The 12531-nt window shown below is 40.6% G+C and overlaps 2 protein-coding genes across 4 annotated transcripts in view; one reads left to right on the top strand and one right to left on the bottom strand.

Annotated features, from left to right (window-relative positions):
* The window catches only part of LOC306657645 (UPF0538 protein C2orf76 homolog), a 60237-nt gene that overhangs the window by 44549 nt on the left and 3157 nt on the right, over positions 1 to 12531 (bottom strand). The gene's annotated exons all lie outside the window — the stretch shown is intronic.
* Positions 7557 to 9229, top strand: LOC306657691 (non-histone chromosomal protein HMG-17-like). Its single transcript, XM_079133962.1, has one exon. The coding sequence runs from the start codon at positions 8138 to 8140 to the stop codon at positions 8438 to 8440; it is 303 nt and encodes a 100-aa protein (XP_078990088.1). The 5' UTR covers positions 7557 to 8137; the 3' UTR covers positions 8441 to 9229.

The following is a 12531-nucleotide window of genomic DNA, read 5'->3' as shown; positions in this document are numbered from 1 at the left end:
CATGAACTGGCAGTCCTGACTGCTGTGACTGCATCTCCACCAGCAGAACTCAATGGCTATGCATCATGCTGAGGTTCTTGGGACTATAGGGTAGAAAGATGCACAATGACCAATCCCTCTGACTATCAAGGAGAAATGGCTGTCTCTTCAGTTTCTACTACCAAGGAGGAAACCTAGCACCTTGTTAGACTTGTTTGACTCTTTAGGTACTGGAGACAGGATATGCTTGGAATGGCTTTGTGATGTGTCAGCTTGGCCAGGCTGAATTGCAGTCCACAAAATGCACTTTTTAGTGTGTCTCTTTTTTTTTTTATTTTTTAAATTTAGCTTTTAATTTTTTACAGACTGCATTTTGATTCATTATACACAAATGGGGTACATCATTTCGTTTCTATGATTGCACACAATGTAGATTCATACATTTGTGTAATCATACATGTACATAGGTAATGTCTGTCTCATTCTACCATTTTTCATACCCTCCTCCCTCTCATTTCCTTCTACATATTCTAAAGTTCCCCCATTCTTCTCTCATTCCCTACTTTTTAGTGTGTTTCTGATGCAGGTGGACAAGAAGGGATGTTTTCTTCTGAGAGTTAGATTGGGTGGAACTGTGGTTCAAGGTTCCAGTAAGGTGACCTTAAGTTAGTCAAAAAGGGGATTATCCTGGTAGGTCTGACTCACTTGACCCTGTAGGTGGATACAGGCCTTCCCTAACCCAGAGAAAACCAAATTATAGCAGGGTCTTCCACTGCTCTCCCTTTCCCTTGGGTCCCTCTCCTGACTACTGTCTGGAACAACAAACATCAGCTCCGGCCTATGGAGCACAGCCTGCTCTTTATCAACCCTTTGTGACTCCCACTCTAGACTTCAGATTTGCTCAGCCAGCACCCACAAATGAGTAAGCCAATTCTGCACACCTGCAAGCATGCATACAGGTGTCTTATATTTTTCTTTACTGGTTTTGCTTTTCCAGTTGAACTCTGACCACAACAGTCTACATCTGAACATTCTATGTGGTCATTTATATTGACTAACCCACAAGCCAGCATTCTGAATGGTGTCTAAACCAACTGGTTATGTTGGAAGCCATGCAGCAAGCTATGGCACATTCTCTGCTTTTGGTGCCCCTCAACCCTAATGATCTCTCTGAGGCCAGTCTTTGTGGCAGATGATTTTGTCAACTAGAGTCTCTAGGAAAGGGAGGCAGCTTCCATCTAGAGGTGCCCCTTTAGGTCTTAGATGCCTCACCTCCTGACACAGCCACCAAGATCACTGCTTCTGACAAGCTTCTATGAGCTTACAACCAGCTCTTGGCAAAACTCAATACTAACCTACAAAGCCTTGCTACTCTTCAGCCTGGAATTCCCATTGTGGAGCAAGTACTCTGTTAAGGTGGGAAGGGCCAGACAAGCTCACTTTTCAAATGGAAATGATGTCTTCAAGAACACAGTTGGCCATCCAGCAGCCTATCAGCTTGAATGCAGGAGTAAGGCTTTCCCCTTGAGGAAAGCTTTATGCCACACTCCACCACTTGAAGCGAAGCTTTTGTCTCCTAAGGACTCTTAATTCACCAAGGTTCCTCTAAATCCCTAGACTATCCTCATTCACAGGTGCCTTGGCTAAGCTGGAATCCAATGACATCCACTGGTCTGCTGTGGCTATTCAACCTCAGTTCCAGGTGCAAACAGTTAAAAATGGATGTGGTTACTTGACTCAGTAGGGAGAACTCCCCCCAAAACTTATATGTCGAATCCTAAGTACTAATGTAATGGTATTAGGAAGTGGGGCCTATGAGAGATGATTAGGTCCTGAGGTGGAGGCTTTCTGAATGAGATTAGTACCTTGTAATCTCCCTGCGTTCCCAGACAGCTGCCTTGCCCAGGCTATCATGTGAGAACCCAGCTAGAAGCCACTACCTGTGAACCAGAAATCAGGCCCTCCCCAGATACCAAATCTGCTAGTGCCTTGATCTTGGACTTTGCAGCTCACAGAAACGTGAGATAAACTATTATTTGTAAGCTACCCAGTCTCTGGCATTTTGTCATAGTAGCAGGCATAGACTAACAGTATGACTAGAGTTCTTACAAATAAACAACCATGTATAGACCACCATGTGACAATGGGGACTGAAGTAATATACCCACAAACCAGAGAACACCTGGGGCTGCCAGCAGCTAGGAGAGGCCTAAAACAGATTCTCCCTCAGGATCCTCACAAGGAAACAACTCTTCTGACACCTTGATTCTGGCTTTGTGTAAAACAGTGAATTTCTGTTGTTTCAAGCCATCCTGTTTGTGTGACTTTGTTCTGTATGCCCTAGGAAACTAACACAAATGCCAAATTAGAAATATTTAAGTGAAAGGACTCTAAGGGGGGATGGAGGGCTAAAGGAGTATGAACGGCAGCTTTAATATTGTGTTTCTTTATTTAAATTAAAAATATCAGGTTGCAGGTGTAATTCAGTGGTAGCTTGCTTGTAGCAAGCATGAAGGCCTGGATTCAATCCCTAGTACCAAAATAAATAAATAAATAAGTAAAACTTTCATTTTTTTAAAGTAACCTATTAAAATAGGACTACATTACAGTGAGGCCTCACTACCAGTTCCCCCTTCCAGGAAAAAAAAAAAATCAGGTAAACATCTTATTATACCAATCCATGCTAAAAAGAATAGTTCCTGACAAATTACAATGGTATCAATGAAGAAAGGCCACAAACCCCTTAATCTCAATTCCATGACTTTATGATAAGAACCAGAGCAAGTTATTTGACCTAGTTTTGTTATGAGTTTGCTTCAAGGTTTGAGTTTCAATAAGCTTCATCAATTATGGTAATAACAGTTACGCAATATGTGTCAAACATGGTGCTAAATGCTTCAGATATGTCACCCATAAGCCTCACTTAACAATAAAGCAAAGTAGGTATAATTACCCCCATTTTACTGGTAAGGAAATGAAAGCCATGTGAGCTAGGAATGATGCTAATTCAGTAACAAAGCCAAGACTAAATACATGTCTTCTGACTTCCATCAAGAGCTACTCCCTGTATTATAGCAACAAAGTATCTGACACACTATAAAGAACAACTTGTTCCATTGTAGCAATCAGAAAATACTATTAGGAAAGATAAATTTGAAACTTTCTTTTGGCAACACCCACACCAGAAAGGATGACTTTTAAACTCTTTCTACAGCTATTACTCAAAAATGTACATTTTATTACATACTAGCTAAAATTAGATTTGACTTTACTGGAACTCATGTTTAATGAACAAACCAATAAATGTCTGACCACTTGGATTTTTAAGGAAAAAAATTCTATTAGATTTAATAGACAATAATCTTCAAATTTTACCACATCTTCCCAATGGCCTCACCAACACTAATGTTCTCCTATAGAAAATGGGAAAACATTGAGTCTTTATTGGACTTTAATAGCCACAACAAACGTTACAAATTCAAGATCCAATATATTTCAAGGAAATAACAAAAATAAACTTTAAATGGTGCTGGCCTGTGTGAGAAAGTGGTACTTTTCTCTGTACTTCTTGCCAAGTACAACTAAAAACTGAGGGTATTGTTATAAAATGAACCTAAGGAGACGATGAGTAGAAGGAGGCAGATGGATTAGGGAACTCAAGACCCAAGACCTGACATGGTGGTGAGTTTCTGGGTCTCAGATTGTAATTAAGGAAATCAGCAACTGGAAATACCAACAGGTGTAGGAAACAGGAGCCTCAACAAAAGCCTGCTCTTTCTAGCCAAAGGACCAGAAAAGGGCAGCCTAGCAAGTCAGAAAACTCTCAGACAATAACTGCTCTACTCCAGCCAGGAATGAGGAAAAACTGTGGTCCCACCACCACCCACACCAGCAAAGCCTGAGTGGGGAGCTAAGACCTCCACCCTTGCCAGGCTCCCTAACAAGGGGTCCCATGACCCTGCTAGGGTGGTGCTGCAGAAGGCCCAGCAGGGAGCCAGGCCATAACCAGCCAGACTCCCGCTCTTCCTGTGTCAGTGGAGATCACCCGGGGAGCACATACATCTACCCTGACTCCAGGTAAGGAGAGCCTCTGCCCCTCCACAATCGGGTGGGGTCAGGGGAGGCCTACTGGAGAGGCAAGACTCACACTGCTGCCCATTGTGATGAGGCCACCCTCGCACAGCTATCCCTGTGACCCTGGAAGATATGTCAGTAGCAAGGCACTCCTGTCCTCCCAGAGGCATCTAATCTGCCAGAACTCTCATTTCCACCTCAGCTGTCAAGGAGAACCAAGGGGAGAACCCGAACTCCTGTCTCTGCCTGGTAATAACAAATCAGCTGTCTCCTTCCTCTGCCAGAGTGTGTCGAAGAAAGTCCTAACAGAGGAGATTTAAAAGCGATCCAGAGTCTCAGAGCCTAACCATAATGTCCAGAATTGAAGTGGCAAAAATCACTTCAGATGTTAAGAACCGGGAAATCACCTGAACAACAACAACGACAAAAAAGGATAATCAACTGATGCCAACACTAAGAGATGTTAGAATAATGTGACAAAGGTTTAAAGCAGCCAGCATAAAAATGCTTCAACACACAATTACAAATATGCTGGAAACAAATAAAAAAGAGGTTTTATCAAATAAATGGGAGCTATAAAGAACCAAACTGAAATTTTAGAACTAAAAAATACAATAACCGAAATTTTAAAACTCCATGGGTAGTAGGCTCAACACCAGAATGGAAGGACCAAACAAAAGAATAAGTGAACAAGAGGATAAAGCAATAAAAATTACCCAATCTGAACAATGGAGAAAAAGAAATACTTAAAAAATAAATGAATAAGCAGAACCTGTGGCTATGCCTGTGGGATAGATTAAAGTTACCATGATCTGAAGAGGTAAGATTTTCATGTGGGGCAAAAGGGTGGACTTAACAGAATACACAGAAACAAACCCACATAAATACAGTTACCTCACACTAGACAAAGGCACCATAAACATACATTGGAGAAAATGTGCAAATGGTGCTAGGAAACCTGGAAATCCATATGTAGCAAAGTGAAATTAAACTCCTATCTCTCATCCTGCACAAAACTCAATTCAGAGCATTAGACCAGAGATCCTGTGTCTAATATACGAAAAAGTAGGCTCAAATCTACATCATGTCAGCCTAGGAACCAACTTCCTCAACAAGACTCCTAAAGTGCACGAAGTACAATCAAGAATCAAATGGGATAGTATGAAACTAAAAAGCTTCTTCACACCAAAGGAAACAATCAAGAATGTGAAGAGAGAGCCTACAGAATGGGAGAAGATCTTTGCCACCTGCACCTCAAGCAGAGCATTAATCTCCAGGATACACAAAGAACTCAAAAAACTTAACACACACACAAAAAATAGCCCAATCAATAAACAGGCAAAGAAACTGAAGAGACACTTCACAGAAGAAGAAATACCATCAGTCAACAAATATATGGAAAAAATGTTCATCATCTCTTGCAATTAGAGAAATGCAAATTAAAACTACACAGATTTCATCTCATTTCAGTCAGAATAGCAATCATCAAGAATATGAGTAACAATAAATGTAAGCTAGGATGTGGGGGAAAAGGCATACTTGTACATTGGTAGTGGAACTGCAAATTCGAAAGCAGTATGGAGATTCCTCAGAAAACTTGGAGTGGAACCATCATTTCACCCAGTTATCCCACTCCTCAGTATATACCCAAAAGACTCAAAATCAGCATTCTATAATGACAAAGTCACTTCAATGTTTATAGTAGCTCAATTCACAATAGCTAAGCTATGAAACCAACCTAGGTGCGCTTCAACAGATGAATGGATATAGAAAATACGGAACATATACACAATGGAATATCACTTAGCCATAAATAATAAAATTGTGGCATTTGCTGGTAAATGGATGGAACTGGAGATTATCATACTAAGTGAAAAAAATCTATCCCCAAAAAACAAAGGCCAAATGTTCTCTCTGAACGTGTAGATGCTAACACACAATAATAGGGGCAAGGAGAGGGAAAAACAGAAGTTCATTGGTTTAAACAAAGGGGAATGAAGGAAAAGGAGCGGGGGGTGGGAATAAGTAGAATGAACAGGACACAACTTTCCTATGTTCACATATGAATACACAACCAGTGTAACTCCACATTATGTACAACTGAAAGAATAGTAAGTTATAGTCCATGCATGTATAATATGTCAAAACACATTGTATTGTCATATATAACTAAAAAGAACAAAATTTTTAAAAGAAAAAGAAATTCCAACAAGGAAAAAAAAGGGTGGACCTAAAAAAGTAAAGACTGAAAACATCCCAAATTTGTTAACAGATATAAACAAATAGACTTGAGAAGTGAACAGTAAACTGGACAAACCAAAGACATCTGCACCAAAACATAACACAATCTTTCAATACTAAAGTAAAAGAAAAAATCTTGAAAGAGGACTTAGAGCAAAAGAGCCTATTACTTGTAGGGGGGGTGGAAAAACAAGTCAAATGTCAGTGGATTTGTCACCATAAGTTATGGAGGCCAAAAGGTTGTACACACTTTTTGAGGGCTGAGAAGAAAAGATTCAACTCAGACTTATTTGTCCAATGAAAATATTTTTCAGAAATGAGGGTGAAATCAAGATATTCTCAGATGAAGGAGAACTAAATGAACTCATCGCCAGCAAATTGCAGCTAGAAGGATGGCTACAGGAGTCTCAACAAGAAGAAAGCAGTAAGGAAGGTGCCTCGAACCAACAGGACAGAGGGAAACCAAGCAAAAACGTGGGTAAATGCAATAGGCCCTCCTCCTCCTCCTCAGTTTTCTAAATTACAATAAAAGAGTAAATACAAGGTAGTTATTACACTACCTGATATGATTCAAAATATATAGAAAGGAAATATTTAGAGCAATTATAAACAGTGGAAGGGGCAGAGGGAGATAAATGGAGGGAAACTTTCTACACTTCACTCAGACTGATAAAATGATGGCATTAAGAGACTACGATTGACAGATAACACACACTACATCGAGCATCCACCAAGACCCATAAACACACACACACTACAGACAAATAAGAAAGGAATTCTACAATAAGTGCAAGTAACTGAGAGAAAGGTAGGAAAAATAAAACAAAACAGAAGTAACAAAAAATAAAATGGCAGGCCTTAATATGTCAATAATGACATTCAATCTAAATAGTCTAATCACACCACCTGAAAGAGGTAGGCAGAGTGGATTTAAAACCATGACTCCATTACATGGTAGTAGCTCCAGTAATCAACACTATGCCATACTGGTGGAGGAAAGGGGAAGAGATCCATGGAACAGAACACAGAACCCAGAAGAGACCACGTAGACATGCCCAACAGATGACTGACGAAGGTGCCAAAGCAATTCAACAGAGGAAAAACACCTCCAAAACAAATGATGCTGGAGCGACTGGATGTCCAGGGGGGAAAAGAAACTTAAATCCAAATACTCTGTTTAAGAGCCTGGCAAGTTTGCCCAGGCTGGCCTTAAACTCCTGGGCTCAAGCGATCCTCCTGCCTCAGCCTCCCAAGTGGCACATACCACTGTGCCTGGTTTGTAACCTAATTTTATACTTTATAATAAAGATTAATTCAGGATAGATTATGTAAAATATAAAATTCAAAACTACCGAATGTTTATCAAAAAATGGAAAATCTTCAGGATCTAGGACAAGGCAAAGAGCTCTTGGACAACACCAAAAGTACAATCCAGAAGAAGAATTGGTGAGCTGGATTTCATCAGAATTAAAGATGTAGGCTCTGTGAAACACTGCTAAGAGGATAAAAAGATTAACTACAAACTGTGAGAAAATATTTGTAAACTATCTATACAACAAAGGACAAGTTTTATGAATAGGTGAGAATATATGAAGGATGTTCAAAAATCAACTTAAAAAAATCAAATGAGAGAATGGGCAAAAGACATGAGAAAACATTTCCCAAGAGAAAACAGATAAATGGCGAACACAAGTATGCAAAGATATTCGATGTCATTAGCAATCAGGGCAATATACATTAAAGTCACAATGAGATGTCACCACACACCCATCAGAAAATAAAAAGCAGTCATGGAGCAGTGTGAAGAAGAGGTGAGAACAACCCCTGGACTGACCAAAACCATATGCCACTGCATCTCCATGTCCAGTGCCTGCGTACCACCACCGTCACCACCATGCCCAAGAGAAAGGTTGAAGGAGATGCTAAAGCAGATAAAGCCAAGGTGAAGGATGAACCACAGAGAAGATCGGTAAGGTTGTCTGCTAAACCTGCTCCTCCAAAGTCAAAGCCCAAGCCAAGGTCCCTGCAAAGAAGAGAGAGAAGGTACTCAAAGGGAAAAGGCAAGGATGCAAATAACCCTGCAAAAAATGGAGATACTAAAACAGACCAGGTGCAGAAAGCTGAGGGTGCTGGAGATGCCAGATGAAGTGTGTGCATTTTTGATAACTGTGTACTTCTGGTGACTATACAGTTTGAAATACTATTTTTATCAAGCTTTATAAAAGTACAGATTTTTACTTTTTTTTTTTAAGCTATGTTGCTAGCACACAGAACACTTGTTGTTTTGTGGGGAAGGAGCCAATGTCACTGATAGACTATCTCCAAACCCGGATTGCTGAGGAGGAAAACACCTTTCCCTTCTGGTTTTGAGAGACTTCCTCAAGGCTCCCAGGAGGAATTCCCTGATATTGGCACACATAGCCATCTTGGCACAAATGCCTTGTGGTGTGGAAACACTCAAATTCTTCTTTACGCCCCCCTCTCCCTCTCTGCCATCTGCATCTTTCCTGAACCCACAGACCTGTTAGGACCTAACACGCACCAAATGGTCTTACCAATGTGTTGGGCAATCTGGACTTCCCAGTGACATCATTGAGATATTGTCCCTCCAAAGATATTGTCCTTTTCTAGATTGTGGATCTTCAGATTAATAATTCTGCCATTTTCATTTCATCTACTGAAAGTCAGGGTCAGTTCATGAAGTTGTTAAACAACAGCTAAAGGTGAAATATCAACCCTCATCTAAACTGTCCCTATTCAGAGCATTAAATGAAGATTTCATTTATTGTTTGTTCTATTTAGTTATACATGACAGCAGAATGCATTTTGACTCATTGTACACAAATGGAGTGCAACTTTTCATTTCTCTGGCTGTACACTTTCTGGTCACACCATTCGTGTAATCATACAGGTACATACGGTAATGAAGTTTGTCTCATTCCACCATCTTTCCCACTCCTTGCCCTCTCCCTCCCCTCATATCCCTCTGCACAATACGAAGTTCCTCCATTCTTCCCCCCCCACCCCCTCATTATGTATCAGCATCTACGTATCAGAGAAAACATTTGGCCTTTATTTTTTGGAGACTGTCTTACATTTTTTAGCATGATATTCTCCAACTCCATCCATTTACCTGAAAATGCCATAATTTTATTCTTCTCTATGGCTGAGTCCATTGTGTGTGTGTGTGTGTGTCGGTTTCTTTATCTATTCATCTATTGAGGGGCATCTAGATGGTTCCACAATCTAGCTATTGTGAATTGAGCTGCTATAAACATTGATGTGGCTGCATCACTGTAGTATGCTGATTTTAAGTCCTTTGAGTATAGGCCAAAGAGTGGGATAGCTGAGTGGTTTTGATTTTGGTAGTCCATCCAAGAAGGGAGTTTGAAAGTTGTTGTACACTGTTAACAATTGTCTGCCTGTGTCCTGCCTGAAATAACATGATTGTTTATGACAAATATCTTTAATAAAGCTGAATAATTTGGCTTAAGAAAAAAATAGTAATGACGCCATGTTTGCAGGGATGTGAAGAAACTAAGTCTCTGATTCACTACTGGTGGGAATGTTAAAATAGCATAACCATTCTGGAAGAGTATGGCAGTTTCTTACAAAACTGTACATGAAATCACCACCTATGGCCCAGAATTTCACTCTGGACATTTATTTCAGAAAAAGGAAAATGTGCGTTCACATAAAATACTGTATGCATAATTAGCTGCAGCTTTATTCACAAAAGTCAAAGACTAGAAACAATCCAGATGTCCTTCTAAAGGAGAGAATGGTTAAACAAACTGGTTCATCCAGGTGACCTCTCAGCAACAAAAAGGACCAAACTACTGACATACTCCTAGAGGAATATCAGAGAACTACTGAGTGAAAACCAACCCAAAAGGTTACACGCTGCATGCTTTCATTTAAATAACAGTCTTGAAATAAGGCCTAAGGAAGGAGGAGAGGCAGGAAGGAAGTGGGCACGACTTTAACAGGCCAATACAAGGGGTACTTGTTGATGGAAAGTTTCTGTTGTCTTACAGAAATATATCAGTGCAGTCTGTTAGACATTATATATGGTTTTGCAAGATGTTACTGGATTAGATTCATATCATTATAACAAATACCTTACATAGCATATTCATGAAGTAAGGAGATTTATTTTGGTTCATGGTTCTGGATATACAAGTACAAAATAGGGCAGCCCCATTGGTTTGGTGCTCTGTCAAGTGCAATACATTGTGACAGAAGGACATGCTGGAGCTAGTGGTCACATCATGAGACAGGAAAAGGAAAAGCATGTGGGATCTCACAATCCTTTTCAGGGACACACCCCCAATGACCTAAGGACCTGCCATTAGGACCAAATTCCCAATATGCCACCCTGGGGACCAAGTTCTTACATATGGACCTTTGGGGGACATTATCATATTCAAACCATAGCAATTACCATTGGGAGGAACTAGGGTGATGGGTACAAGGGATCTCTCAGTATTATTTCTTACAACTACATTTGAATCTAGTTATCTCAAAAATCAGGTTTTATTAAAATGGCATTTCAAAATAGTTTCCTTTTAATGGTATTGCAAAGCATTTGCCACCAAATTTAACATTTCTAATTCCCTTGTTGGCAAGCAATAAAAGAGCTAAGAAAATTCATCTCGCTGAGTGTAGTGGTGGACCCCTGCAATTCCAGCTACTTGGAAGGCTGAAGCAGGAGGATTCCAAGTTCAAGGCCAGCCTGGGGGCAACTCGGAGAAATCCTGTCTCAAAAGAAAATTTAAAGGGGGTATGTTAACTCAGGGGTAGAGCACTTGCCTTAACATGTGTGAGGCAGAGAGAGAGAGAGAGAGAGAGAGAGAGAGAGAGAGAGAGAGAGAGAGAGAGAGAGAGAGAAAGTCGTCCCTAATAGCTTAGCTTGGAAGCATTTACCAAGTGCTTGTGATGTGCAACTAGGAAACAGGCAAAGATGCAGAAAATACTGTAGAATATGTGGTACTAGTGAGGTTGAACAAGAACTATATATTAAACTCAAAATATTTTACATCATACTCCATTATTTCCGCCCTATAATCATAACTATTTCTACAGCATACAGGCAGGACCTGACCAGTGGATGACAAATCTATGGATAAGCAATTCTAAAGGAAGTCTTCTGTCCTTTCTGACCCCCAGTCAGCTTAGGATACTTCCCTACTAGAATCTCCCACCCTCAAGCCATCTCTTCTTCTCTCCTCAATCCTACCACTCCGCCCATGTTGCCTGGTCAGGAGGGAAAGGGAAAAATGATACACAAGGGCATACTACACCCACACACCCACATTCACCCTCATCCCAGGCCCCTTGCTGCAATTCCTCTAAAGACGAGAATACGAATGACAGAGGGCCCTGCCCAGCCTCCTCCCACTAGATATAAGGAAAGCCAAGCAGCCTTCGTGCCCCACCACTCTCAGCCCTGACTCCCCTCAGCCTTCATACAACCCTCTGCCCCACCCATCTCTCCCCTCTGTGGTCCCAGAAGCATTTCCCAAAGCCTCCTCCCAGTTTTGCTGAAGCCTTGCCACAGGAGTCACTTCCAAGAAAAGGAAAACAAATACAGAATGAACATAATTCATCATTTGTGAATGCATTTCCTTCCAGTAAAGCTCTCTTGTAACTGTAGTTCGCTTCTTAATAATCAGAATACTTTTAGAAATTAAAGGTTTAGTTTATGCCAAGAAACCTAATATTAAACTACTGTTCACCATGGGGCAAGAACCACTTACACCTGTTAACATATCTTACCTATCAAGCTGAAAGTCAGCAAGTGAAGCCTGTGGGTGATCAAAATGGTATCCCATGGATGTAACAGCAATAGGATACAATAATGTACAATGGCCTCCCTGATAACTGGCTAGGTACATTTGGCTGACAAGTTGGCTAGGCAGGTTTCCTAACTTCCTTTAACCCTCAAGGCACTTGCTTCCAAAACTGGGCGTGCTACAAAGAGATTATGTGGATCTTGCACCAGAGTTCATCTGCTTTACTCAAGCCCAGAGTTTCACGTTCATTTCTAACAAATGTCGTTGGTTTCCAAGTTCACAGCTAATCAGAAGGGACAAATCATCAGAGAGAGAAAAGTACTTCATTCATCCAACAATCATTTGTTGAGTACCTAAGTGCCAGGCACTTGAAGATAAGGCAATGGCCAATACACAGTAATCCCATCCTCCCTTAGTTTATGTAGGGGAGAAAACTTAAAAG

Source organism: Sciurus vulgaris, assembly GCF_902686455.1.
Source record: "Sciurus vulgaris genome assembly, chromosome: 3".
Classification (NCBI taxonomy): domain Eukaryota; kingdom Metazoa; phylum Chordata; class Mammalia; order Rodentia; family Sciuridae; genus Sciurus; species Sciurus vulgaris.
Note: the sequence above shows the minus strand (reverse complement) of the source record. Positions and strands in the feature narration are given on the sequence as shown.

Excerpts from the sequence above, each read along its gene's own strand:
- LOC306657691 (XM_079133962.1), top strand. The coding sequence starts at position 8,138 with ATGCCACTGCATCTCCATGTCCAGTGCCTGCGTACCACCACCGTCACC.